We start from the raw sequence: 27,186 nt of genomic DNA, 5'->3' as shown, positions 1-27,186 counted from the left end.
AAGTTATTAAATTGGAAATTTATTAATTATATTTAAGTTAATTTCATTTTCTGCAAGTGCAAAGCGGTTTCATATAAGGTGTTTGGTTATAACTCTTGTCTTAGAGCTAAAATCACTAGACATATCAAACATATCTAATGCAGTTGTTAAATGCAACATGTATTTGTTATTAATCAAACGAATTGGAAATTATATATTAGACACCTTGCACTTTACCGTTCCATAAGATTAAAACATTTTTTTATTTATTCTATTATGCAAGGTGACGTTAAAAGTAAAACATAGGGACATTTTAGCAGCCGCAGCCGATTATTGTGTCCTTAAATTGTCATGCGGAATACGGGACTCAGTGGACGGGGTATTGCAGCTCTTAAAATGTAAGGAACTCCCCAATGATAATAGGATTAAAACGAATTTGTTTTTTTGTGTAAAATAAGTACTGAACTTACATAGCATAGGGGCAAAGAACAAGAAGTGTCATAAGAGGCTAATTATAGCCATATCTAATCTGCTGGATCGGCATGAAATACCGGTACGTTGAAAAACCTTTAGATGTCAAGATTATGATCATTTCAAATTGGAAAAATACAATACCTGGAAAAACAACTGAAAATATCCACGTCGCTGTCCCTTACGGGCGTGTCTTTACCTCCACGAAAAAAGCACGTAGGAAGTCATGCTGATGGAAATAAGTGATTAAGTCTTATGTAAGGGAGAAAAATACGCGCAAAAAGCCACTAAAGAGTTCTCTCCCCAAGACAGCAGCACATCCCGCAAACGCCACTCGTTTTTCGTTTTTCGTATACCGTTTTTTAAAACCAAGAACGGTAAACGAGATCAAACAATCCGTTCCAATTTTCAAACATTAATTGTTGTCATATGAATTGAAACAAAATATGATCAGGGAAATCAATTTCGTTTTTTGTTTTATAATAAGTACAACGAAAAACGATATAAAGAAGTTAATTTTGTTTTCGTATTTTGTTTAAGTTTCGGTTATTAGAAAATCGGAATATGAACTTATATGCGTTGATTTTCGTGTTTCGTTGTTTTGAATGTTAAATGAAAAAGGAAAAGACGGTATATACACGGACCCAGATGGACGTTAACGTTTAATTTTCATCAACTGTGACGGATCTTGAGCATATAATGGGAAAATAAGTACATCTTTTTTTCTTCAACGTCCTGGTATACATTGTTAAGGACTTTGAGACAATACAGCAAGTAGTTTGTGGTTATAGGGTCTTAATGATGCCTAAAGTGTCATATGTTTCTGAAATTCATCTAGAAAAAGTTAACTAATTTGTTAAAAATAGTAAAAACAATAATAAAGTAACCAGTTATACCATTTTCATTTCATTTTAATATTGATGCACATTAGAGAAGACCCAGTTTTGTTAATCAGTGTTTGTTGTACAATCCAATTAGAACGTTTAGAGCATTGCTAGGCCTCTACTATCCACAATAGCAGACAAACAATTGTTTTGAAAAGAGTCAAATATTTCCATTTAATTTGCTCGATATATGAATGGTAGAATGTTGTAATGGTAAAACACACCAATTTTATCAAGATTCCAAGATTCACATTAACAATGATATTTAATACTGTTTTTATTGTTGATTTTACATTCTATAAATTTGTTATTGCATATGTAAACAAAGTGTGTGCCTGCATACTAGTGTCCGGTTAAACACCCTATAAAATTGTGTATTTCCGTGACTGATCGAAAAAGGTGGTTATTGAAAAATGTGGTGGGGAATACATGTATGTTATATTCATGTCGATCAATCACTGAGTATGATCAGTGAAAGTGAAATTTCATATACAAATGCTCTATAACTTCAGTCTCTAAATACAGTTGAAAAAATGAAAAGTGACCAGAATGCAGGAGTTTACGTTTCATTTTCAAAATTGTCAAGGGGTACGACCTCCAAAGCCCCCGATTGCAGGAGAAACATCCCCTCCCGAACATAACCCCTTCGCGACTTCGTTGCTCAGTAACACTCGTTGATGGCATAAATTCGCACCCCCGTTTTCAAAACCCTGGCTACGGGCCTGAAAAGGCTGAACATTTACTTACTTCTGCTTATATCATATCCCAATTAAAACCATAAATTTTGGAGAGATTATTTGTTTGTGTTTACATTACTCAGACATCAACAAACATGTATTGGAAGAAAATAAGACCAAAACAAAAACACAATAAACAAAAATAAAAGAGATTACAATTGCAAATGCCCAAATATTGTTGTTTAAAACATTCATGTTTATGTTCTTCTATTGTGTTATAAATGAGGCCATAAATAACTGTCTACAGTCTTCTTCTCTGGGTACAGTTTGGGACATCAATGGTAAAGAGCAATTAATTATGCATGAAAACTAGGCAATGTAGTCACAAAGGGTTCATTAACATTAATTGCTAGCCATTTATAATCACCTGTGGCTAGATCAGTACTTGCTTTGTTCAGCACCTGATCTTTGGCTGCTACATCAACAACTTCCTGATCAGCTCACTCCGGGAATGTATAATGCAAATCAATTCTTGCAATTCCTCCTCTGTTAACCCTTTGCATGCTGGGAAATTTGCCGTCTGCTTTTTTTTTTCAAAGAATACTATCAGAATAGCAAACAGTTTGGATCCTGATGGGACGCCACGTTCTGTGGCGTCTCATCTGGATCCAAACTGTTTGCGAAGGCCTTCAAAATTCGGTTCCAGCACTGAAAGAGTTAATAGGAGATAAAAAATCTTGTACAATAATATATGTCCATTGAATCTTAGTCAAAAAAACATGCATACACAATTACAGATTGTTTATTTTATAACTTCTACATAACTGAATAGATTGTGACACTATATCACATTAGGTTAAAACCGGAAGCTCTACATAATTCTTAGCAACACATATCAGCACAAGTAGCACTTATTTGTTATAACAATCATTTTTAGATTAAATCTGTTAATGAATGCCAGTGAACCTATTCTAAACCCACTGGCCTGAGAGGATTATATGACCCGGTGCACACAAATATTTAATTGGTATACAAGGGTGTTTACTCTAGGATTTGACTTCCACTTTATGTGAACATCTACTTGCCCCCAAAACATCGCATTATTGTTAAATAACTTCCACTGCATTTATTGATTCATACACAAAGAGGTGTATTAAAAGATATGATTTTATAACAACAAAATGTAATTTACTAAAAATATTTTAGCCCTTTACCATTTACATGTAGATACGTTTTTGCAGTTGCATAGAAAGTTAAATTTAATTTCATACCTTTATTACTAAATTTAAAGGCTTCATTTCCACTCCTTAGATACTGATGAGCAGCAAACAGCATGCAACCTGAACAGACTGTGAGTTACTGGCAGGCTGTTCTGGTTTTATGCTGTTTGCACATAGCCATTTTCACTTTGCTTTTAAATGGGAATTAAAGGGTTAAGCAATAACTATATGCAATATATAGGAAGATCATCATGTGCAATAAACATGTGTTTTTCTCCTGATAATTCTGATAATCAGTTCTGATTATAAATAATCTAAAATCTTGTTCCATGAAAAAAAGTCACAATAATTTGGTAATTTTCTGTATTCCTGTATTTTCTTTATTTGTTATTTAGATAAATGCGAAGCACTCACCCGGTAATAGAAATAGCAAAAGTATCGAGTTTATATTTACCAAATATGACGTAAATTTCTAAAACTTGTATTTTTTGTTCTAACCAATTCATATCAAATGAATAAATAAAGAAATAATTTTAAACATATTGTAATGTTTGTGTTAATTAATGTATTTTAAGTAAAAACAGACATTGGTACCGTCGCATGCTGTTTGTGTCAATTAATGTATTTTCAGTTAAAACAGACATTGGAACGGTCATTATTAAATGAGAGTTAAAGAATAAAACAAGTTACAATCAACTAAATGACAGACGTTGTTGTTTTTTTAAAATTAACTTAAGGTTGCATTTTATTTAAACATTTTTTTTCTTTGGTTAACCTCAAATAGGAAATTGAGGCACTCATTTCCGAAAAAATATACTCTTTTACATGTACATGGCAAATGGTGCCAAAGGCCCAAACATTTGACAAACAACAACTTACTACATGAAATTTCTTGTGACGCCTTATATGTATACATTTGATAGCAGGCTGTAAAACAACTTCACAGAACAATAAACGGTTTTCATAAATGTACCAATTAATGTGATGTCAATTGTTTGAAAAAAAATATGGAAATTTTATGTCACTTTTAAAATACTTCAATGAGCTCTTTTAAATACTTTATATTTATAACAGTAATTTATCAAAAAGTCAATATGTAATGCATAGCCTGGTATTGAAAAATATGACCTGACATTTAAAAAAGAATTTATTATCAACTTGAATTCTGTTTGAAGATTTATTTCTTTTATAATGGTTTAAAATGCTTTGTTTACACTGAACATCAAAGGAGTTGTGAAAATTAGCCATCCACTTTTATTTTATTTATTTTTAGTGTAAATTGATGAATAATCAAATTGCACTTTATCAATTAAAATCTCATATAAAACACCTTAACAATTTTAACTCATGTTAGATGTTGATCATTGTTAATCATTCATAAGCAATTAAACATCCTTGTATTCAAATATACTTTTTTCTCTAATGACAATGAAATGAAATAAATAAACACATAATTAAAGCAGCAAACGTATGTAATCTAACACAGTGCCCTCTCTACACTTTGGGGGATTGGGGCCGGGCCCTTAGAGGGGAATTTCGCGTTGTTTTGGGCGAAAAGGTAATTTAAGAAGATTATTTCACCAAACATTCAACACCTAAAATTGCTATATTTTAATGTGATTTACATAAATATACATTTAATTTAAGGTAAGTAGCATAATACCAGCTGGCAACATAAGTATAAAATTAAAAAAAAAAAATTATTATTTTTTGGAGGGGGAAATTTTTAGCTGAAATAGGGGAAAAAAGTATACTTTTCATGGGGGAAACCACCGATATTGGGCAGTAAAAAGTGCCAAACGAGGGCCCTGTACCGGTAATCGTGCGAGTGTGTGTTGTTTTCTGTTTGTTCAATTAGTTCCTGTCCAATCATGTCCTCTTAGTAATGTTATATTGTACTGGTAGCCGCAAAATATGGTTAAAACTGCTTATGTGTATGGTACTGGTAGTTGCAATATAATTTAAAAACTTCTAATGTTGCAATGTTAGCATATATTATAATGTTTGGTGGTCAACCTATGTCCAGTGTTTAGGCCAAGTTCAAATATAGGTCACTAGAAAACATTTTAAGCAAAATTGAATGTTATGCCAGGAACTTTGTTTAACCATAACAAGGGAAAAATGTGAAAACATAGAACTTAGAACTAGAGCATGGTGTATAATTATTCAAATGACCAGTATTGTCTACATGCCAGATCAAAACTCTAATAATCCTTTTTTGCAGATGAAGACCCAAAGAAATTTTCATTTGATTATTCATACTGGTAAGTAGACTTTTCATCATAAACTCTTATTATATTGTATAAAATACACATATTTATGGAAAAATTATGGCACAGACTTGCTGGGCTGCAAAAGCCGGGATTTTAGGTTTGACTCCCAGCCCAGTCAAATAACTTGTGGGGTGTGTCTATGAAAAATATTATATGGCCAGTCCAATCATAATCTGAAGGGATAGGAAACTCTTTACATGTGTTAACAAGTTTGAGACAGTCATTGAAGTATGGACTTCTGACATGTTGACATAGCAACCAACGTGCTTGATTCTTCTAGCCTCTAAAATGACGTTTTCAAGAAGTGTTCGTTTAATTGTTTTCATTATTTTGATTGGGGTATGTCTGTCGTGCAGTATGTGTCATGTTTCATCAACCTTAAAGGTCCTTACCATGCAAGAGGAGTATTGGTAAAACTTGATCAGAATGTTTATTGTGAAAAAACCTATGTCAAGTTTGAATCTGGGTCAAGTTTGGTCTAAAACTAGGTCAGTAGATTGAAAGGTCAGAGACCTTGTTACCACATGAAAGACCACATTTATTATTAAGTCCTTATGAAACTTGGTCAGAATGTTTTTCTTGACAATATCTGAAGCAAGTTCGATTTTTGCTCAAAATTTCAAAACTACAAAATGTAGGTCACAAGGTCAAATCCTAAAAAACCTTATGAAAACTCTAAATGCTTCATTTGAAACCTATGATATGTACTTTGAAACTTAATTTGAATGTTTTTCTTTACCAAATCTTTGCCAAGTTTTAAATTAGTTCACATGCCTAAAAAAACTAGGTAATCAGTTTACTTTTTTCAACAATTTAAAATACCTTGATTATAGATGAGGGCTTTGAGGCCATCATGATCCTTGTGTTTGGGTTACAGTATTTTAAACATATTACAGTAGACTCTGCCAATACCGGACTCTCAGAATACCGGAACTCTCCCAATTCCGAACGGTCGGGCCAGTCCCGTATTTTCTCCATCTATTTCTTTGTTAAAAAATGTTAAAAAAACTGAACTCTCTCAAAACGGGAAACCAAACGGATATCTCTGTGAATTTGGTCATTTTCAACGTAAAATACATTGAGTAAATCAGACGGTCCAAATTCTCAAGATGCCTGAGGCGTGAAAATGACAATACCTTGTCAGCACAGCGCGTGCGGTGTCACACATTTTGCTCTCGCAATTATCGATAATCTGATTAAACATACCATAAAGGTGTCAAGTCGTTATCGCGCTAAAGAAGTCTGATTAAAAGTTAAACAAACTGTGTATGTCTATAATAGACATGTGATAACACCAAAAAGTGATTGACTCGATCGTTTTATTAAGTTTATGATAAATAATTTAATTACAAAATTAATGCATGCCGTTTCTTGTGATCTTCTCGGGCAGTTTAAAAGATCTTATAGCCATGTTTTAACGCTTAAATTGTTGTTTGTTTGTTTGTCAAATAAAACTGTGAGAAATATGACCGTTTAATATCAATCCATCTGTTTGCAAATTAATTCATTGCCTTTGCTTAATTTCAAACGCATCTTCAGCATTAAGATTGTAAAGCAGAAATGTTCACTGAAGCAGAGAGTGATCCCGGACTTTTTCAAGAAATCGTGAACTTCGTGCATGTGTTGGTTTTGACAATACCTTCTGAGATCATTAATGTCTTGAAAATAATTATGACGCTGCTTTTTGTGTGTGTATGTTTTGTGAAATATGTTATGTCTTGAATAATACATTGTGTGTTCACAACAATCGTATTTGTGTCGTTATTCATCAAAATTGTCTTTAATAATTCAGAGCTATTTATAGCCAACTCGAACACAACTCACTCGCCTATATGACAAATGTCACGTACTCATGTACATGTAGGTACATGTATAAAGTACCACTCTCACTTTGGGATTAATCAAAACAAATCAGTTTGGAATGTTTTTTTGGTTTAATCGAATAAAACACATTTTTTAAGAATGCTTTAAACATAAACATTACATGAGTACAGTTATCACATGGTACATGTAAATGTATATGGTTTGTTTTATTCTTATATGATTTTGTACACAATGCATACCATGTATATTTCGGCAATATGCATACTCTTGGTAAAAACGGAACTCTCTGAAAACCGGACGATCAGGCTTGTCCACAGACCGTCCGGTTTACAGAGAGTCTATTGTACCATAACCAGTAAACTCACACAATTTTCCTGGGCAAGCTTTACCCATGGTAGTGGTTTACATGTAAATGTGGTTAGTGCACATAATTCTGCCTGTCACTCAGTCTTGCATGGCCAAATGAAAAAAATGTAGAACACTGTCGTATAAGTTACATATTTTGCTCACATGTATTAAACTTGGTGATACATATGATGCCATTTAAAATTCGCCTTTTGGCCAACCACTTGGTTAGTAGTAAAGTATAATATGGGAATTCCTAAGTATCAAAGACGTCAGAAAGGTGGTTGACATAGATGATATTAGGCTCCGTGGGTCATATTGCTTTGTTCCATCTCATAAAAGTTTATACATGAACATAAATTGAACAATTACTATAATGTAATGTGCTCATGCTTTGTTTGCAATTGACTTATGATATTGACCTTATCAATAGTGAAACCTGTTGATTCGACATATTGAACAACATTATTGAAATTTAAAACAAATTAATACAGAGAGAAAAAGCAAATATTTGCCCTTAATTTCCAAGTTCTGTCAAAGTGGGAATACATGTACTTACAAATGTTAATACATGTAAAAGCAATTTTGCTGATTTAAACTGTTTTTAAAATTACTTTTAAACACTTGTAATCAAAGCGCCTGAATTAGGCTTTTGTAGTCTGCTTAGCTTTTATGATCATATAAATGTAATTTACTAGACTATGTATTTTAGCTTCACTGTTCGTCAAATAGACAGAACTATTATACTTACCCATTCTTTGGTAAGGGCGTGCTCTGGATAAGGCTTGCAATTGCAACAACTCAATATCTCTGTTTATACTATATATGGGCCGTGCTCTGTGAAAATGGAGTTTAATGCATGTGCGTCAAGTGTCGTCCCAGATTTGCCTGTGCAGTCAGCACATGCTAATCAGTGACAACACTTTCCGCTTTTGTGATATTTTTTGTTTCAAGAAAGTTTCTTTTTAGCAAAAATCAAGTTTAGGCAGAAAGTGTCGTCCCTGATTAGCCTGCGCAGACTGTACGGGCTAATCTGGAACAACACTTTTGATCATGCATTAAACCCCCTTTTCCACAGAGCACGGCTCATTTGTAATTGATAATTAAGTTTTATAGTCAATTGGAGGTATCATGTTATTAAAATTATTATTTGCAACATTATGCAATACATGTACTAGGCTCATCCATATGATCTGTGGGCAGATCCAAGGCTTTAAACTTTATTTTGAGTCCTGAAATGTTTTTATGCCTGTGCTTTTATTTTCATTGACCAATTTTCATTGTCATCTGTGTTTTAGTTTTACAAATCCCGCTGAATGTCTGATACTGTTTAACAAAATACAATGAAGATAAAGCAATTTATTGAATACAATATTCAATAAGGTCTTTTTTGAATACAGCTGCGTTATTGATGGCCATTTATTGATATGTATTGTTATTTAATGCAGCCTTGAAAGCTGTTGTTTACACAATCTCTGCTTAAAATAAAACAGTAAAGAACAATATTGATGTTTTTTTCAGCTTTGATTCTGATCAGGTTTTGAAGGAATATTTACATGAACATCAAATTGTTAATATTTTTGTTTATGTTTTTATTTTGTATAATTAGTTGTAAGTAGAACAGCTCATATAGTACTGAGTTTGAATTTTATGAATTGTGTAAAAGAGATTAAGTAAAGTAATATTGAGTTTAAGAAATTTAACATACATGTAATTTATCATAGGATAAAGATGGGTATCTCCAACATTCAGGAAAAAATCCGACTGTGTTTCACTTTATTTAAAAGTTTCGTCTTGTTTATTACTGTACTTGGTAAGTTAGAAGCCATGCAGCTAATATTGCAATTCTTATAAATACAACTCTTGAGTGTATGTTAGCTGAAATTTCAACACTCTACGGGCCACAACTTAATTGTAATTGCTTGATTAGGAACCGTTTTAGTTTGGGTTTGATTTTCATTAAACACCATATCATAAATATTTGCGCCAAACATGGACGACATTTTTGCTTTTTATCAATTATGCCCCCCCCCCCCCCACCCTTTGAAGAAGAGGGGGTATATTGTTTTGCACATGTCGGTCGGTTGGTCGGTCCGTCCGTCGGTCCGTCCATCAGATGGTTTCCGGATGATAAGAACGCTTAGGTCTAGGATCATGAAACTTCATAGGTACATTGATCATGACTGGCAGATGATCCCTATTGATTTTGAGGTCACTAGGTCAAAGGTCAAGGTCACAGCGACTCAAAACAGTAAAATGGTTTCCTGATGATAACTCAAGAATGCTTACCCTTATGATCATGAAACTTCATAGGTACATTTATCATGACTGGCAGATGACCCCTATTAATTTTCAGGTCACTAGGTCAAAGGTCAAGGTCACAGTGACTCAAAACAGTTTAACGGTTTCCTGATGATAACTCAATAATCATTAGGCCTAGGATCATGAAACTTAATAGGTACATTGATCATGATTGGCAGATGACCCCTATTGTTTTTCAGGTCACTAGGTCAAAGTTCAAGGTCACAGTGACAAAAAACGTATTCACACAATGGCTGCCACTACAACTGACAGCCCATATGGGGGGCATGCATGTTTTACTAACAGCCCTTGTTAAAGTCTATGTTGTTAATGTTCGTTCAAAACAATGATGTCATTGCAAAACAAATTAAACTTCAAGATTATAGTATATGTCATTCATATACTGTTCACATGTCATGGAAACCGAATACTGTGTAGGTTTGTATTTGTTATAACTTCTTATAGCATATACCGTGAGGTCACATGCTGGTTTTTCCCAATAATGCACACGTTTATATTTATTGTTTCCTCATAAACAACATTGTACAGGTCACATGATGGGTTCCGTATGACACCTGATGGAAGCGCGGAGCCAGTCAGAGGAAGTACATACGCTTGTCAGCGGACAGTTTTTGACGACCTCGGCCAGGGGGTCCTGAACAATGCTTTTGAAGGTACAGTGAAACAATAGTTGGGTGATTTAGATGATAATCTTAAAAGAGCTCACGCTTAACCGAATGCCAAACACTGAACTCTTTTTAGCCCAATAAGTTTACGATGATTTCCCTAATTTTTTGAGGTCGAGCCCCAAATTAATTATGAAGTGTTATTTTAAGTTGACAATTTTGTCTATACTTGTATAAATTATTTTTTGCATAGGTAAAAATACCATGTATTTAATTTATTGAGTTATACTGGTTAACTAAAGAAAAACATTCAATTTAAGTATAAATTATGTTTTTGAATAGGTAAAAATACCATGTATTCAATTTATTGAGTTATACTGGTTAACTAAAGAAAAACATTAAAATCAAACTCTACATGTAAATTCATCAAAAAATGATTAGAGGCATTTAACAAAATTTTCATAATTTCAGTTCTCAAAAATAATGTTATTTACTTTTCACCATGTTTCATCTTTCAAACTCTGATGTATGTCCTAAATTTTCTATTATCAAATCATACACCTATTTAAATTCAAATTGTCTTAACTGTCTGTATGTTTCATGTAAAAAAAAGTTAATTTACATCTTTTAAGTTCATCAAAGTCATAAAACTTCATGTTCTCTTTAAAGTGCCTTTTATATAAAACTAACAATATAATATAAAGATATACCTCTATGGCACATAAAAGGAATATTTATTTGCCATGCTCATAAATATTTTTAATGGATATTTCTTGATATTGCTGTCTTTAAATATCAAGAATTTAAGCAAATAAATTTGCAATTTGAAAAGCTTTTCAGTTATTTGTCAAACTTATTGGACATAATTTACATACACGTTCTCATTTTGTATTATGATTGCATTTAATTACTTCATGTCACTTAATTCATCATCCTAATACTGGTATCAATTGCCTGTTGCAAACATGCTTACAATTTAACCCCTTCCCACTCAGAAGCAAAGTGAAAATCATGCTATGTGAAAACAGCATAAAACCAGAACAGCCTGCGAGTAACTCACAGTCTGTTCAGGTTTTATTCTGTTTGCTCCTCATCAGTAACTAAGGGTTTGAAATGAAGCCTTTGAAACTTGGATCAAGTAAGGAAGGCCTTTAATTAAATTCACTTTTCTAAGTGACTACAAATGCGTCAAAAATATGTCTAATCTTTTGAGCTGAGTACTTCCTTGTTATTGTTCATGTTGTCATAAATTTTCTCAAAATTACAACATTGTATACAATATCACATACATTTTGTGCCACGACATGCGAAAATGATTTGTACATATGAATTAACCTGACTCACTATAGTTGAACTTTTGTGAACTTTATAAAGTGGCAATGGGCCAATCAGTAAAAGTAAAAGTACAAACACTTCTTTTTGATAAATTTTGGTGTTTTCAAGTCTGTTGATACAGCAAACCAATGCAATAGCGAGTATATTCAAATGTCATTTGATGTTTTAGTGTTGTTTTAAGCCATTTTCTTTTAATTTCATTGAAATAAAGACAGAAAACTGTAAAAATGATGGAATGAATACAATACCAAATGAGTGTTGAACTCAGATACATTTACTTGCTTGGCATGAAAAATGAACCATTTGCCAAGACATGTGATTAGGTTTTTAAGCTTTTCTTAACCCTTTACCACTAAGAAACGTATGTTGATGCATTTGTGGTCTATTAGAAAGTTAAATAATAAAAAATATATTATAATTACAGACTTTTCTTACTTTGAACAAGTTTTAAAGGCTTCATATCCAACACTTATATACTGATGAGCAGCAAACAGCACAAAACCTTAACATACTGCGAGTTACTTGCAGGCTGTTCTGGTTTTATGCTGTTTGCACATTTACTTCTATATGGATATATATATTGTTAATTGAAAAACATTATATATGAATATTCATTTTAAATACTAATTGATTATCAGATCTTTAAAATTGTATCACTACTGTAAGAAAAGAGACGTTTAAATTTGGCCAATGATCAGGAATGTAAAAACAGATAAATAACACCACTTATAACTTTTATTGTGCCATATTGACATTAATATTCTCTAAGAAAAAGGTCCTTTGCAAAGCATTTCCATATACTGGATTTAACTCCTCAAATAGTTCCTTATACCACTTCAATTTTTGTTGAGAGTATTGGAAGCAAGTAGGTAGTCACATGTAGAGCTGTTGAGAGAATATGCGAAGTCAATAATTCATTGACAGTTTGCAGAAGCTGTTTAAGTGGTTGCCATAATAAATAGTGTGTGGTTTTCAAAGGGCAGTCAATGTGTGGGAAGACATTCAGTTCAGACTTTGCACTGTTCTGATTCTCATTATTCTTTCATATAAAGCTATTGTTCAAATATAATTATTTGGATGTTTATAAATGGCTGCCACAATTAATGTATTTGATTTATGAAATATAATGAATAAATAATTATCAGCTGTGTGTGTTTGAAATTGAAGTTAATTTATATCAGTATAATATTTCTTAATTTATGTTATAGGAATGTAAGTGTGCTTAAATTTTAACGCCTGACAAAGTACTGTTTTATCAAAACTTAACATGACTATGTAAAAGAGGTCAATAGCTACTATCAATAGCAAATTCAAATTTGGCTAATAAATTCCTCTTATACAAAGACTAATACTTGAATTTTGTGGCCTGTTAAAGAAGTAATCCTGTTTTAGAGTCCAGTGGTCAAGTGATAGATTTACATTAACAGAGGAACGTTATCCAGTGTTCAATATTTCAAGCTTTGGAACAATCTTGAACAGAAAATAAAAATCATTATATACAATTAGAATATTAAATTGAATTTGTAAATTTGGTTAAGAGGATAATTTACGATTATAAATAACTATTTATAGCAATGTAGTTTTCATTATCACCAATCCATTTGCCAGTTTTTCCAAAGTGTAATTTATGATATATAGCGTCTGTTTAAAAATAACTTATTATGTCCAGTATTTTAGTTGGTTTATGTTGTGTTTTACTCTATCTTGATCTCCTGTACAATTGTTAATTTGCCCATTACAAAAAATGGCCATACGGTAATTCTTGAGCAGTTGAGGGTTTAATTTTGGCAGTCGGGTGGGTGCTATCCTGGAATTCTTTGTTCAAGGCATTACTTCTTCTTGCATGGATTGATTTTCAAATAACTTGCCTCCCTAGGTATTTAGCATGAAGAGACAGACTGTCACATGTTGGAACCAGGTTCCCAGACCCAAGGTCAAGGTTGCAATTTTAGGTTCAGGAAATATGTTCTTAAGAGACTGTCCGAACAATAATTTTTTTGGGCATGGATGGATTTTCATTTAACTTGTCATAAGTGCCCAGCCAGATATTAGGCAGAGTGTCTTGCACAAAACCAGTTCCCCTGGTCCAAGGTCTAGGTCACAAGTTAAGGTCAGATGTCAAAAGGAAATTTGCACTTTTAAGAAGCATAACTTTGTCCAGGGAGAATATCTGAGTTCATTGTAAAGGACATAATTCAAGGTCAAAGGTCTGAGTTCAAGTCAATATCATAATTAAAATAATTGAAGCATAACTTTGTCCAGCATTGATGGATTGTCAAATAACAACGCAAAACTGATCAGCATGATGAGATGGAGTTTCACTTGCAAGAATCAGGTCACTAGGTCTAAGGTCAACATCACAAATCAAGCTCAAAGGTCAAAACATACTCAATTGTCAATTGAATATTTTGAAATAAATTCGCAGTATTTAAAAACATTATGAGTGGGGTGCAGTATAACCTAATCTGTAGGTTCAAGGTCAAGGTAACACTTTAAGGTCAAAGGTTAAATAACATATATAAATTAAAATTTCGTCTAATATTTTCTTTATGGCACACATGTATGTTTGTGGCAGTGGCACATGTTCAACGTTATCAGCACATGAAAGACAAATGGTCTGTGAGTCAGTCAATTGGTTTGCCTGATTAAAGGGGCCTTTTCACAGATTTTGGAATTTTTTAACTTATTCATTAAATGCTTTATATTGATAAATGTAAACATTGGATCATAAAAGCTCCAGTAAAAAATCAAGAATAAAATTAAAAAAAGGAAAAGAACATTGCCCGGAGCAGGTTTCGAACCAGTGACCCCTGGAGTCCTGTCAGAGTCCTGAAGTAAATCGCTTTAGCCTACTGAGCTATTCCGCCGAGTACACATACTTAACATATTTTATACCTTATATAAGCAATCTTCGTAGTTTCACACATTTAACGACAAAAACAGAACTCTCCAAATTATTCAATCGTTTCGCGTTGCAACGCTTTATAATTTTTAGGTTTTAAAATCGTCAAAAGATGCATATAATGGCTATATTAGAGCATGGTAAATGTTCAGTATTACTGTTTCCTCACAAATATCATAACCAAAACGAAAATTTGCAAATCTGAAACATCTTTTTTCAATTTTGTCGATTTACCAAAGCGTGAAAAGATCCCTTTAAATGTCACCACCTGTAGAAGTACTAATTTTAATCAAGGATTTCATATTTTGTTCTCAAAACGATTGAGCAGTTATATACCTTATAACAATCACCAGACCTGTCATGGAATACATGAAACCAATGAACTATTGAAAGAAATGAGGTCAAGCATAACATTCAACAATCCAAGAAGATAATCAAATGTATTATTCATAAAGTTTTTTTTCATAATGATTGTCAACAAATCCATGTCTGTATGAGAAAGAAGAGGAATGTACCCTCTATATATTTTATCAGTTTATTTTGAAGCCAAAATTAAACTTACAAGAAACAAATACTCTCCCAAATTTATTTTTTATTAAACTGTTACTTGTGTAAGTATAGGCATGTCTTGATTTGAATGTGTTGATTGGTAATACTTCGAAATCAATCAACTGGCCAAAGTTTCCAAGTCATGTTTTTCAAACAAATTAAAATTGCAATGTGTCAGCATTTGGGGCACATTATACACTTGAAACTGAAGGCAGGGGACCTGTTAAAGTATAGTGTTCTTATTTCATTTTACTGTCATAAATAGTTACATAAAATAGGCAAACAATATCTGTGACTTAAATAAAGCCTATTAATCTGAAATTCACTCTAGTTTATTTGTTGCTGAAATAATCATAAATAAAAGAGCCATGTGATCCAAAAATTGATTGAATTCCATGTATGGCTAGGGTAGCTCAAGACCAGCCTGTTCATTGACAGCTACCATGTCTTCTTATGAAACCATGACAACGGTATATGGGGGACTGCTCTGGTCACATATGGCATAAGACCGATTTTTCGCATGACACCGCTCAATTATGAAATGTAATTAAAACAAAGCACAGTTGCACATTTATTCCTTTTTTAATTGGCACATATAATAATTCTAGGCAGACATTTTAATTATGAAATTTATGAAGGATTATGATAAATGCTGCATGAATATTTTTTGTGCAATCACACTGCTCAAGTTATATTCCTGTTTAAAATTCGTACAGGAAATATGTTTACATTTTCTTGTTTTTTTATCGATCAGTTTTCTGGAAGCGGTTGTAATCATTATCCCGGTGGTTTCAGGTTACAATTGTTCCTTGTTCGCCTATGGACAGACCGGTTCTGGAAAGTCCTACTCTGTTGTGGGATATGGAGTTAACAGGTAGGTTATCTCCCTTACTCAGTTGTGGGATATGGAGTTAACAGGTAGGTTATCTCCCTTACTCAGGCGTGGGATATGGAGTCAACAGGTAGGTTATCTCCCTTACTCGGTCTTGGGAAATGGAGTTAACAGGTAGGTTATCTCCCTTACTCAGTCGTGGGATATGGAGTTAACAGGTAGGTTATCTCTCTTACTCAGTCGTGGGATATGGAGTTAACAAGTAGGTTATCTCCCTTACTCAGTCGTAGGATATGGAGTCAACAGGAAGGATATCTCCCTTACTCAGACGTGGGATATGGAGTCAACAGGAAGGTTATCTCCCTTACTCAGTCGTGGGATATGGAGTTCACAGATAGGTTATCTCCCTTACTCTGTTGTGGGATATGGAGTTTACAGGTAGGTTATCTCCCTTACTCAGTTATAGAATATGGAGTTAACAGGTATGTTGTCTCCCTTACTCAGTTGTGGGATATGGAGTCAACAGGTAGGTTATCCCCCTTACTCAGTTGTGGGATATGTAGTTAACAGGTAGGTTGTCTCCCTTACTCAGTTGTGGGATATGGAGTTAACAGGTAAGTTGTCTGCCCTACTCACTCATGGGATATGGAGTCAACAGGTAGGTTATCTTCTATTCCGGTTTTAAGCTGTTTGCTGCTCATCAGTATCTAAAGGGTTGGAAATGAAGCCTTTAAAACTTGAATTTAGTAAGACAGGTCTTTAATTAAAAACTTTTTAAGGGACTACAAATTTGTCAAAATACGTATCAAAATGATAAAGGGCTAACTTATTGCTGTTCTATAACTAACATGCTGTTAAAAATGACAACAACAAAAAAATGACAAAAATTGACAACGAAAAACTTTTCCGTCTGTGTTCTTCCAGTAACTTCATTATGTCAGTAAAAGGGAACAAATGTTCTGAGGATCTTTATTTGATGGAAATAAAGACATTTTTGCCTTGAACAATGTATGGTGCATACTCTGGACTGTACATAGTTTCCAGACTAAATTATGATTGTAAAGTATGACAAATTGATATGATTGTGAATAACTAAATTCATTTTGACATAATTCTTTGTTCCGAAGTAAAGGGAAACGTTATTTCTTAGTCTAACATGTTAATTTACTTTCAGAGTCATTGAATATAAAGCAGAAGTCATGGTTCATAATATTGATTTATTATTGTTTCAGGGGTATTATTCCAATCACTTGCGATGAGTTGTTTAAAACCATGTCAACAAACAATGACCCAAATAAACGTTACGAGGTCCTGTTTTCCATGCTGGAAATCTACAATGAACAAGTGCGTGATCTGCTTTCAAAGGACAACCCTAAGGGCGGCCTTAATGTTCGACAAAACCCCAAACTGGGCATGTTTTATGTGGAGGGTCTGAAAAAGGTTCCTGTGGGAAGCTACTCAGAGATTGAAAAAAGAATGGAGCAAGGTAATTTTACAAATAAGTGTAACTTACTTTGAAAACAATTTATTTTGTTTGTTTGAAATTTTGAGATTTCGGAAAACAAACGTATTTGTGAGTTTTAAAATTCTTGAATTTTCAAATTGTGTGTCATAAATTGCTTGAATATAAATAGAGTTGGCTGAACTCATTGAGGTTGAAGCCTTATCTGTATAGTCTGCAATGTACATGTGAAGATAAGAAAACAGGACTGAGCATGCAACTATGGCCATGTGATCAACATGTAAATGAATGCTTTAATGAAGATATTTTCCGGACTTGATTTGCTAGTACTATAGCAAATAGTACTATTTGCTAGTCCATTTACTTGCCTAAATGGATTACACTTTATTTTATGCATGTCTGCGTTTGTTCAAAGATTTATTTAAGTGTCCTGATATTTTTAAATAAAACAATATATTTTTTCATTTGTACCAATCATTAACACCATGAGGTGCTGTGATGAAAAAAAGATAAATAATCAGCTATGCCATGTTTTCAGGCACCCAGTCTCGAACAGTGGCATCAACAAACATGAACGCCACCAGCAGTAGAGCTCACACAGTAGTCACCATAGTTTTCGACCAGATTATCAAGACAAACAACGGCGAAACCAAGAAGAGTTCAACGATGAACTTGGTGGACTTGGCTGGTATGCAAATGACTTGATATGTCCCTAGATAAGCCTTGTGGGATTTTGTGTTGTTAATTGGTCAGTAAACAAAGCTTTGTTTAACCACAAATGTCTGAATCCATGCATCCAAATGACAAAGACTTATTTATTGGCTGTTATACAACGATGATGACACATTATTTTATTTCAAGCATGGTAAGGTAAATATTTTGGCAAGTAAGATGAGGACTGAACTTTACAATGCTGCTCTTTATTTACAACTTTTGTCTTTTTTTTAGGAACATGGAAGATTTCTTTTTCTGTTACTCCATGTACACTTTTTATGAAGGGGACTGAAGGTTTACCCTCCGACAGTCATGTCTGTTTGTCCATCAGTCCTGCAATGTCTCAAAAAGCACTGAAGATACTTAACCCTTTCCCACTCAGAGGCAAAGTGAAAATGGCTATGATGTGCAAAAAGCATAAAACTAGAAAAGCTGCGAGTAACTCACAGTCTATTAAGGTTTTATGATGTTTGCTGCTCATCAGTATCTAAGGGTTGGAAATGAAGCCTTTAGAACTTAAATATTGTAAAAAGGTCTTTTATTAATTTAACCTTCTGTGGGACTACAAATGCGTCAAAATATGTATCTAAGTGGTAAAGGTTAATTAAAATTGGTATTCTTATAAAGGGCAATGTAGGGACTGTGCATGGCATTTTTTTTCTACCAGAGATCAAAGGTCAGATAACTCAGACACTTGAAAGTAGAACAAAACTTACGATTGTAATGACTCGAAAAGTATGATAAGATATTATGATGAAACTTGGTGTACACTATGAGCTACAGGGTTGCCTGTCTGTCTGTCAATCTCTTCCACTGGGTATCCCTCTGCTTGTCTGTCCGTCCACAAAAAGATACTGTCACAAAACTTGGTATACATTGTAAAAGAGTTGACAAAATTGTGCATGACCCTTATTTTTTCAGAGGTCATGTTTCTGGCATTTTTTTCACAAAAAATAGAATTAAACTTAATACCGCAATAAATCGTTAAGTGCATAAGATATTATCTTAAAACTTGGTATAAAAATGGGTAGCATTTTTTAGGTTTATGTGCAAAAACCATATAAAAGGTGATATCGAAGCAAATCAATGCACAAACTGTATTTGGTTCTGGTGATTCACTCGGGGACTCCAGTAAAGCAATACTGCCAAATGCCTTATGTATTAATCAGACTTTGGTCTCTGAAGTACAATTGTGATAGTTTCGAAGAACAATTTCAGTTTTTAGATGGTCGCTTTAGCGACCGTCTAAAGTGCTTAGTGTAAAATTCAGGTCGGTACGGCCTAGGTACGAGGAGCCCAATGCCCGCTTTACTACGCGTATCCGCGCAAGAAAGAGTTGTATAATTTATGCAAGAGGTTTGAGTTCTGCAATTATGTTTATTCACAAATGGAAACATTATATTAATATCGTGTTAAATGCAATAGTTTCGAATGGTGTTTTATAGAAAAGAATAAAAAAACAATGATCATATTGTACGTGTCACGGAGAAGATTGTTTATGAATGATTAAAATAGTCCACTTTCTGCTGCGTCTGCGAGACGTAGTATTTTCGCTCATCTCATTCATAAATCTGAGGCTGGCGATAAATAAAGGGGAGTCCGGGTGAGAATAACGCACTTGTATAAGGTTACGCTTGTTTATATTCACAGGTCTCAATTAATAATACGTTGACCACGAGTTCAACAATATTTACAGGGATACGATAGACAACATAAAAAAATGTTTCATTATCGCTGAAACTGAATAAAAAACATTTAAATATAACAAGAATATTCTTAAAAAAATGTAGTCTTGCTGTTTTGAAATAAGTTTTGTAATTTTGGTTTCTAAATAACTTAATTCAAAACAAAAGTTTAATTTAAGTGTTTTTTACTTGTTAGTCGCATATTCACCGCATTATAATGTGTGTTATAATAGGCAAACCATACATTAGTAAAATTCAATCTGCCTTCGCACATAGAAGGAATGGGTCAATTAGGTGCTGCGTTTCCTTTGCTTACTTCAGTTAGAGGTCAATTCTTTACGTAATAGCAATCACAAGGCCCCGGCTTAAGGAATTGCGGAGCGTTCTTACATAATAAAAGTCGTTGTCGCATGGTATTTGCGTTTAGTGTCCTATTTCGTCACGTGGTTCTTTTTCGCGGGTGTTTTGGCATTCATGATATGAGGCTATTAATAGATGCGCCTGTCGATAAACAAAGGAAATTCCACGGGCGATAACAACGCAATAGGTTACGCTCTCACATACAACTCAATGACGTAGTACAGATCGTTAATTGAGGCTATGAATAGATTCGGTAAAAAGTTTACGCTTATTTATATTCTCAATTTATAAAATGTTGAACATAAGTTCAACAATAACTTCAGCGATACGATAGACAAAAACAAAAAAATGTTTCATAATCGCTAAACCCGAATGTAACAAACAATTTATAATAATAATACGAATGACCTGTTTCGTAACCTCGTTCATGCTACTACAGCGGGTATTTCTGGAAATCGTTTTTTGGTTCTCAACAGATAGCGGCGATCTTTTGTATTTACGGCAGCTAGTAACGCAATAGTGAAGGTTTAGCTTGTTTATATTCACAGTTCTCAATACATAGACAGTTGGATATGAGTTCACGAATTACTACAGGCATACTATAGGCAACCTTGAAAATGCTTTATAATTGCTAAAATCGAAAACAACTAAATATATTATATTAAATATATTTATAACAATAAATATCTTTTAAAAATGTAGTCGGCGTATACGCTGACTTTGAAATAAAGTTATCAATTTACTTTTCTAAATAAATGAATACAATTAAACAAAAGTTAAACTATTGTGTTGTGTATTTCACTTGTAAGCTGCATATTCACCGCATGAAATGTGTGTAAGCATTGTCAAACCACACATTAGTGTGAGTAGATAAAAAATATACTACGGGAGAGCACTTCATATGTGTCCTCATATGCCTTGTTATGAGTATCTTTCTTCACTATCGAAATATATCGTATGTTTATATTTGATTTAAACGCAGTTTTCTTTCGACACATTTAAATCACACGTCAATAGCGCCGTCATGCGAAAATGGGTCTTATGCGTTTCGGCAAGCGTTTGTTAAACCCAGCATGTGCTTTTGCGCAGCCAGGCCATAGGCGATGCTGTTTGCTTTAAAATCACTCAATATGTTATGTTTCTCCTTACCAGAAGGAGAGATAGCTGAGTGGGCTTTTTATATGATGGGCGCATATGGAATAAGACCCATTTTCGCATGACGAGGGTCATTACAAATCTCATTGCGAATTGAAAATGCCACATTTAAGAACAATGCTTTTTGATACAAAATTGAATTCAAAATAGCAAACTTGTTAATAATGGCAGCCTATCCACACATTAAAGAATGATTTCCAGACGTGCTGACCAAGTACGGCAAACATTGTGGTATGATAATTAAACGATTTTCTCTTATCGTGACACTATACTATTTGGATAATGATTGTTTTCTCATCTTGGAGGCGAAAGTGAAATTCTGCGAGATGGATTGTAACGCGTAATTGTAACAGGGCAACAATGTGTGTGGTTTGAGCATACAGAGAGTAGTCCGGAATTCCTTACACTGAACAGTGCTACATCCTTTGAATTGAGCACATACGCAGTGATGTAGCAAAAATTCAGAGGTTGAATCTCGAATCAGCTTATTAAATATTCGAAAATATTCATGCGTGTCTGTTGGCGTTATGTAAAAGTCACTAAGATGAAAACTGAGTAAAACAGCTACGCCTAAAAGCGCATTAGTGCTCTATACCTATGTTTATGTCAGCGTTGTTGACACCGTGTGAACTGCTCGGGTAACAAGTAAAGCATAAACAGCAATGTTTATATACTTTTATTCCTCCATATAAAAGATACAAAGATTATTGTATATTTTGAATTTGTATATGGTGTCAAAAATCAAAAGTTTTGTACACGGAACTTTCATTATGAATTTATATTCTTGGTGAGATAGTCATTTGATATTAGAAAAAATATTCCTTTAAAATGATGATGACTGCAAATTTTCTTTATATTAAGTTCTCATTACCATTTTCATCATACTTTCTATGCTTTCAGAACTTCCAAAAAGCATGTTGTTTTTATTTTGTCTTAGTTATTTCTATGAAATAATAAGGATTATAAAAAGTGCACACAAAACTCGACCCGTGCGCTATGACACACACTTTATTAAGTTGAATGGCGTGTGTTAATTTCAAACTTGCAATTGATTTTGAAAAATGAATTGCGTGTTAAATTATGCAATAGCGAACATCTTCAGTGCCTTCAGCGCTTTGATTGACAAATGGATTTGACAATAGACAGTGATTCATTTAGTTGCTACAAAATACATTTTAAAGTTGCTAATTTTTGTACGATTGATGAACAGTGTTAATGTGTGAAAACAGGAAGTACATTTGAGAAAGTCACAGTAAAGAACAGGTCTTCAAATGATAATCCAGATTAATGGCATGTTCAGGCTATAAATCATTAATACCCTTGCCAACAAAGGCTAAATTATCTTTAATGAATAAGTTCATTCAAGTTCATGAAAGCCTGGCTAGTATTTATTAGGTACAAAATGGCTTTAATTGTTATGTTTATTCATGTGCATGAATACACATTGAATGACTTATGAGACATAAATTTTGCACAATATTTTTTTGAGAGCTTTTTCTTAACATTCAGAATGCAAAAGTTAGCTTGCAATTCTTTGTTAATGCAAAATTTTTATTTTTTCTATTCAAGTACCTTGTAGCTTATTATCAATTGCAAGTTAAATGACTTTGAAAATAGCTTTATCATTATAAATAATGAGCAGAGCATTGAACTAAACTGTTATATAATTAAATATGTTCACATACCAGGTGTTGTCTGTGGGAGATATATATTTATCACATGCCATATCATGTTTCCCATGTTATACAACCATTACATATTTTTTTATATTACACATGTGTAATACAATATTTTTAATCGTTTTCATTGGCTTAGTTTTTGTTTATTGACCAATCGCATTTTGTTATTTTGCTGAAATGAAGTTGCAACATCTAATGACGTCACGAAATGTAAACAACATTCAGGATTTATCATTATGTTTGCGTAAATATTTATTTAATTTGCTCATTTGAAAACATGTGATAAAAAAGATCTGACACTCGTTGTCATATTATACCATATTTTATTAAACTCGCCCAGGAAATTTGTTAGTAAGCTCGCCAAAGGCTCGCTTACTAACAAAATTCCTGAACTCATTTAATAAAATATGGTATGATATGACAACTCGTGCCAGATCCTATATGTAGCATATTTATCATACTTTCAAAGCATTGAAGAAAAGACAAGACTCAGTCACAGATTACAATCAAATAAGTAAATTAGAATAATCATTCATCAACCTCAACCTTCTTTGAAATAAAAAAGAAATCTCAATTTTTAAGGGTCGGAGAGAGCTGACAGCACAGGAGCTACTGGGGACAGATTGAAAGAAGGGGCTAACATCAACAAGTCCCTCTCAGCCCTGGGAAATGTCATCTCAGTAAGTAACAGATCTCTTGTGTGTGGTCTTCAGACAGCTCTTGTGTGGTCTTAACATTGGGAGACAACACTTTGCTTTTTGTGTTTAATAGAAAAAAATAGAACCTACCCAATACCAACACTGTTGTGTCCCGCATAAATGTCTTTGCAATTTTGTTGCTCTACATGATCTTACACATTGTCAAGAAAATTGAAAATCTTAGGCATACATTTTGATTTTTGTTTCACAATAAAATGAAGAAAAATATAATAAGATGATAAATGTTTATGAAAATAAATTGACATTATGTTTTAACCAATGGATTAAAAGAACTATTGAAATGAATGCGAGTGATTGATTTCATTCCAAGCCCTTTTATAATATGGGAATAACATCTTTCTTGTGTGGATTGATGGACCAGGGTGCTGTTTTTATGTGAAAATGCAAAAGGTTGTAACAATTTGCTTTACAAAAAGGCCAATGAAAAATGCTCCTAAACCCTTATAGACATACTGTAATAACTGGTAATAGTGTTGTACCAGATCAGCCCTAAAACCAGACTGCACAGGCTGATAAGGGAAACCCTTTATACATACCTATACATTGCTTTTTTATAACCCTGCATACCGGTACACAATTTGAGAGGCGTCATATTTGAGTCAAAATGCCAGTTGGTTCTTTTGGTGTTTTTTTCTGACAGGGAAGTTATGGTCTGTCCACATAAAATGTTAATGTTTTTGGTATGAACTTCATTGACATTTCTCAAGCACTTATATTGAAACTTAATGTAGATCACCATGTTGTGTAATATGATGTTTAATGCACTTGTTTCATCCCCAAATGATCCACACATTCATTATTTGCCCCCTGTTCATAGCTGTGCATAGATATTAGTATGGTTTGTGACAGAGTCTAGATTTCACCACATCCCTCACATGGTTTATTCTCTGGTAGTCTAGATTTCACCGCATTCCTCACATGGTTTATTCTCTGGTAGTCTAGATTTCACCACATTCCTCACATCGTTTATTCTCTGGTAGTCTAGATTTCATTACATTCCTCACATGGTTTATTCTCTGGTAGTCTAGATTTCACCACATTCCTCACATGGTTTATTCTCTGGTAGTCTAGATTTCACCACATTCCTCACATGGTTTATTCTCTGGTAGTCTAGGTTTCACCACATTCCTCACATGGTTTATTCTCTGGTAGGCACTAGCTGATAGATATTAGTATGGTTTGTGACAGAGTCTAGATTTCACCACATTCCTCACATGGTTTATTCTCTGGTAGGCTCTAGCTGATAGATATTAGTATGGTTTGTGACAGAGTCTAGATTTCACCACATTCCTCACATGGTTTATTCTCTGGTAGGCTCTAGCTGACCTGTCCATGGGCAAGAAGAAAGTCATGGTGCCCTATCGAGACTCCATCCTTACTAAACTACTACAGAACGCTCTTGGTGGGAACAGGTAAGCACAGGAGTTTCATTGAGAATGATTTTGTCTTAAATTTGTTATTGAGGCTCTTTGAATTGATTTTGTCCTGCGAATTTTGTGTTTTTGAGATAATCTTGGCTTTCATTATTTCAAATGTTTGATTTCAAATTGTATAATTATTTTTATAATTTCTAAAATTATATTAATCAATGAGAAAAAGAAAACAGGGAACAAATTTTATTTGAGTTGCAGTAGAATTTTTAAAAATCAGATACGTTGACTTAATTACCATATAAATAATGGTGGGATTTTGAGATATTGCAGTATTCTGTTACAGTAAAACCATTATGATTGCCGCTTTGTCGCCAGCCGATATAAATTATGACGAGACACTGAGTACCTTGCGTTATGCAGATCGAGCAAAGAAAATTCAGAATAAGGCGGTCATCAATGAAAATCCTCTTGACAAATTGATCAGAGAACTGAAGGTTTTAAAGAAGTTGTTATAAAATATCTAACATTTATAATTAGACATACTTTTAACAGATGTTCATGTATTTCATCTCATTTCAAATAAGGACCAAAATATGTGGATTAATATAAGATTATTTGCTCATCTGACAATTGTAAAATATTGTCTAAGTTTGCTAAAACTCTGATATTCATCCAGATTTAAACTATATTCTCCATATTTCATTTAACAAATGTTCGGTATTTAGTTTTATATCAAAAGTTAATCTCTAATGTGTACATGTCCCCTGCAGGAGGAGAATGATCGTCTCCGTAGGGCCATGGAAGGGGGTGGCATGACTTTCAAGCAGGAGGCCGGCATGTCACCAGAAGGTAGGTAATGATTTATAGGCAGAAACAGAAGTGAATTCTTGCAAACTTAACTAATATTAAAGCTAGAAAACACTCAACAAAGTGAAGATTAAAATGTTCTGTGCGGTACGTTTTTATATTGACATGAAAACTCCCTCACTTTCCTTGCAAGCAATGTCACATTGCATTGGTTAGCATGTTTTCATGCATTTTTCTTGCAGAACCACAGGTGAACATGACCAGAACTTGAAATTTTATTGTCAAAAAATGTCTTCATTTTCATTATTTGAACAGTAATTATTCAGATAAACATTTCAAATATTTCAAATTTACGCAATTAGACACAAAATGGAATTAATATTTTAAGTTGTAAGACTTTAAATTGAATAATTTTACATATGGAAGTACCACATCATTGAACATGTACTTGTGGATGACAGTGTACTGTGCAAAGTTACTATTTAATTGTTAAATCTGTAAATATTTGTGGTGGTCATATATCACACAAAGCTGGAAATTATACTTATGCTAAAATTAGGGGATTCTACAATATATTCCATTGCCCACATGCAGATATAGATCGCATGCGTCGCCAGATGGAAGAAGAGATTAGAGCCCAGTTGCTGGCCAATCAACAGTTGTTAGAGGAATCAGAAAACACACAGACTTGGGACCAGAAGGTAATGTAATGGACTGCTTTGTATGTGTTGTTACATTTAATTGTATAAGCCCAATTCTTGCCTTACCAAACAGATTTAGGAAGGGTGATGTACTAATGGTAAGATAGGTGCCTACAAGTCCTTCATGTAATATTTGTTAGGTTTCAACAATTTTACAAAAGCAATCTTGCTAAAGAGATGAACATTTTGTGTGTGTTTTTACTTGGTCGCAAACTCTGAAATTAATGTAATTTCTTAACCCATAATGATGTTTTATACCGCACATGATTCCAAATAAATTTCAATTACAATGTTAAACATGGAGGAGTAAAAA

At 33.5% G+C, this 27,186-nt stretch overlaps 1 protein-coding gene across 5 annotated transcripts in view; it reads left to right on the top strand.

Annotated features, from left to right (window-relative positions):
• Nucleotides 1-27,186, top strand: part of LOC127845314 (kinesin-like protein KIF28) — a 73,464-nt gene that overhangs the window by 18,887 nt on the left and 27,391 nt on the right. For all 5 annotated transcript variants that reach the window (XM_052376146.1, XM_052376145.1, XM_052376147.1 and 2 more), the window contains exons 4-13: nt 5,456-5,495; nt 10,524-10,648; nt 16,182-16,260; nt 17,451-17,704; nt 18,219-18,368; nt 23,856-23,953; nt 25,307-25,404; nt 25,709-25,859; nt 26,136-26,214; nt 26,767-26,873. In XM_052376146.1, the coding sequence (XP_052232106.1) occupies nt 5,456-5,495; nt 10,524-10,648; nt 16,182-16,260; nt 17,451-17,704; nt 18,219-18,368; nt 23,856-23,953; nt 25,307-25,404; nt 25,709-25,859; nt 26,136-26,214; nt 26,767-26,873 (1,181 nt within the window). The remainder of the gene's footprint in view (nt 1-5,455; nt 5,496-10,523; nt 10,649-16,181; nt 16,261-17,450; nt 17,705-18,218; nt 18,369-23,855; nt 23,954-25,306; nt 25,405-25,708; nt 25,860-26,135; nt 26,215-26,766; nt 26,874-27,186) is intronic.

This window comes from Dreissena polymorpha, chromosome 9, assembly GCF_020536995.1.
Source record: "Dreissena polymorpha isolate Duluth1 chromosome 9, UMN_Dpol_1.0, whole genome shotgun sequence".
Taxonomy (NCBI): Eukaryota; Metazoa; Mollusca; class Bivalvia; order Myida; family Dreissenidae; genus Dreissena; species Dreissena polymorpha.
The sequence above is the reverse complement of the archived record's forward strand: the minus strand, read 5'-3'. Positions and strand labels throughout refer to the sequence as shown.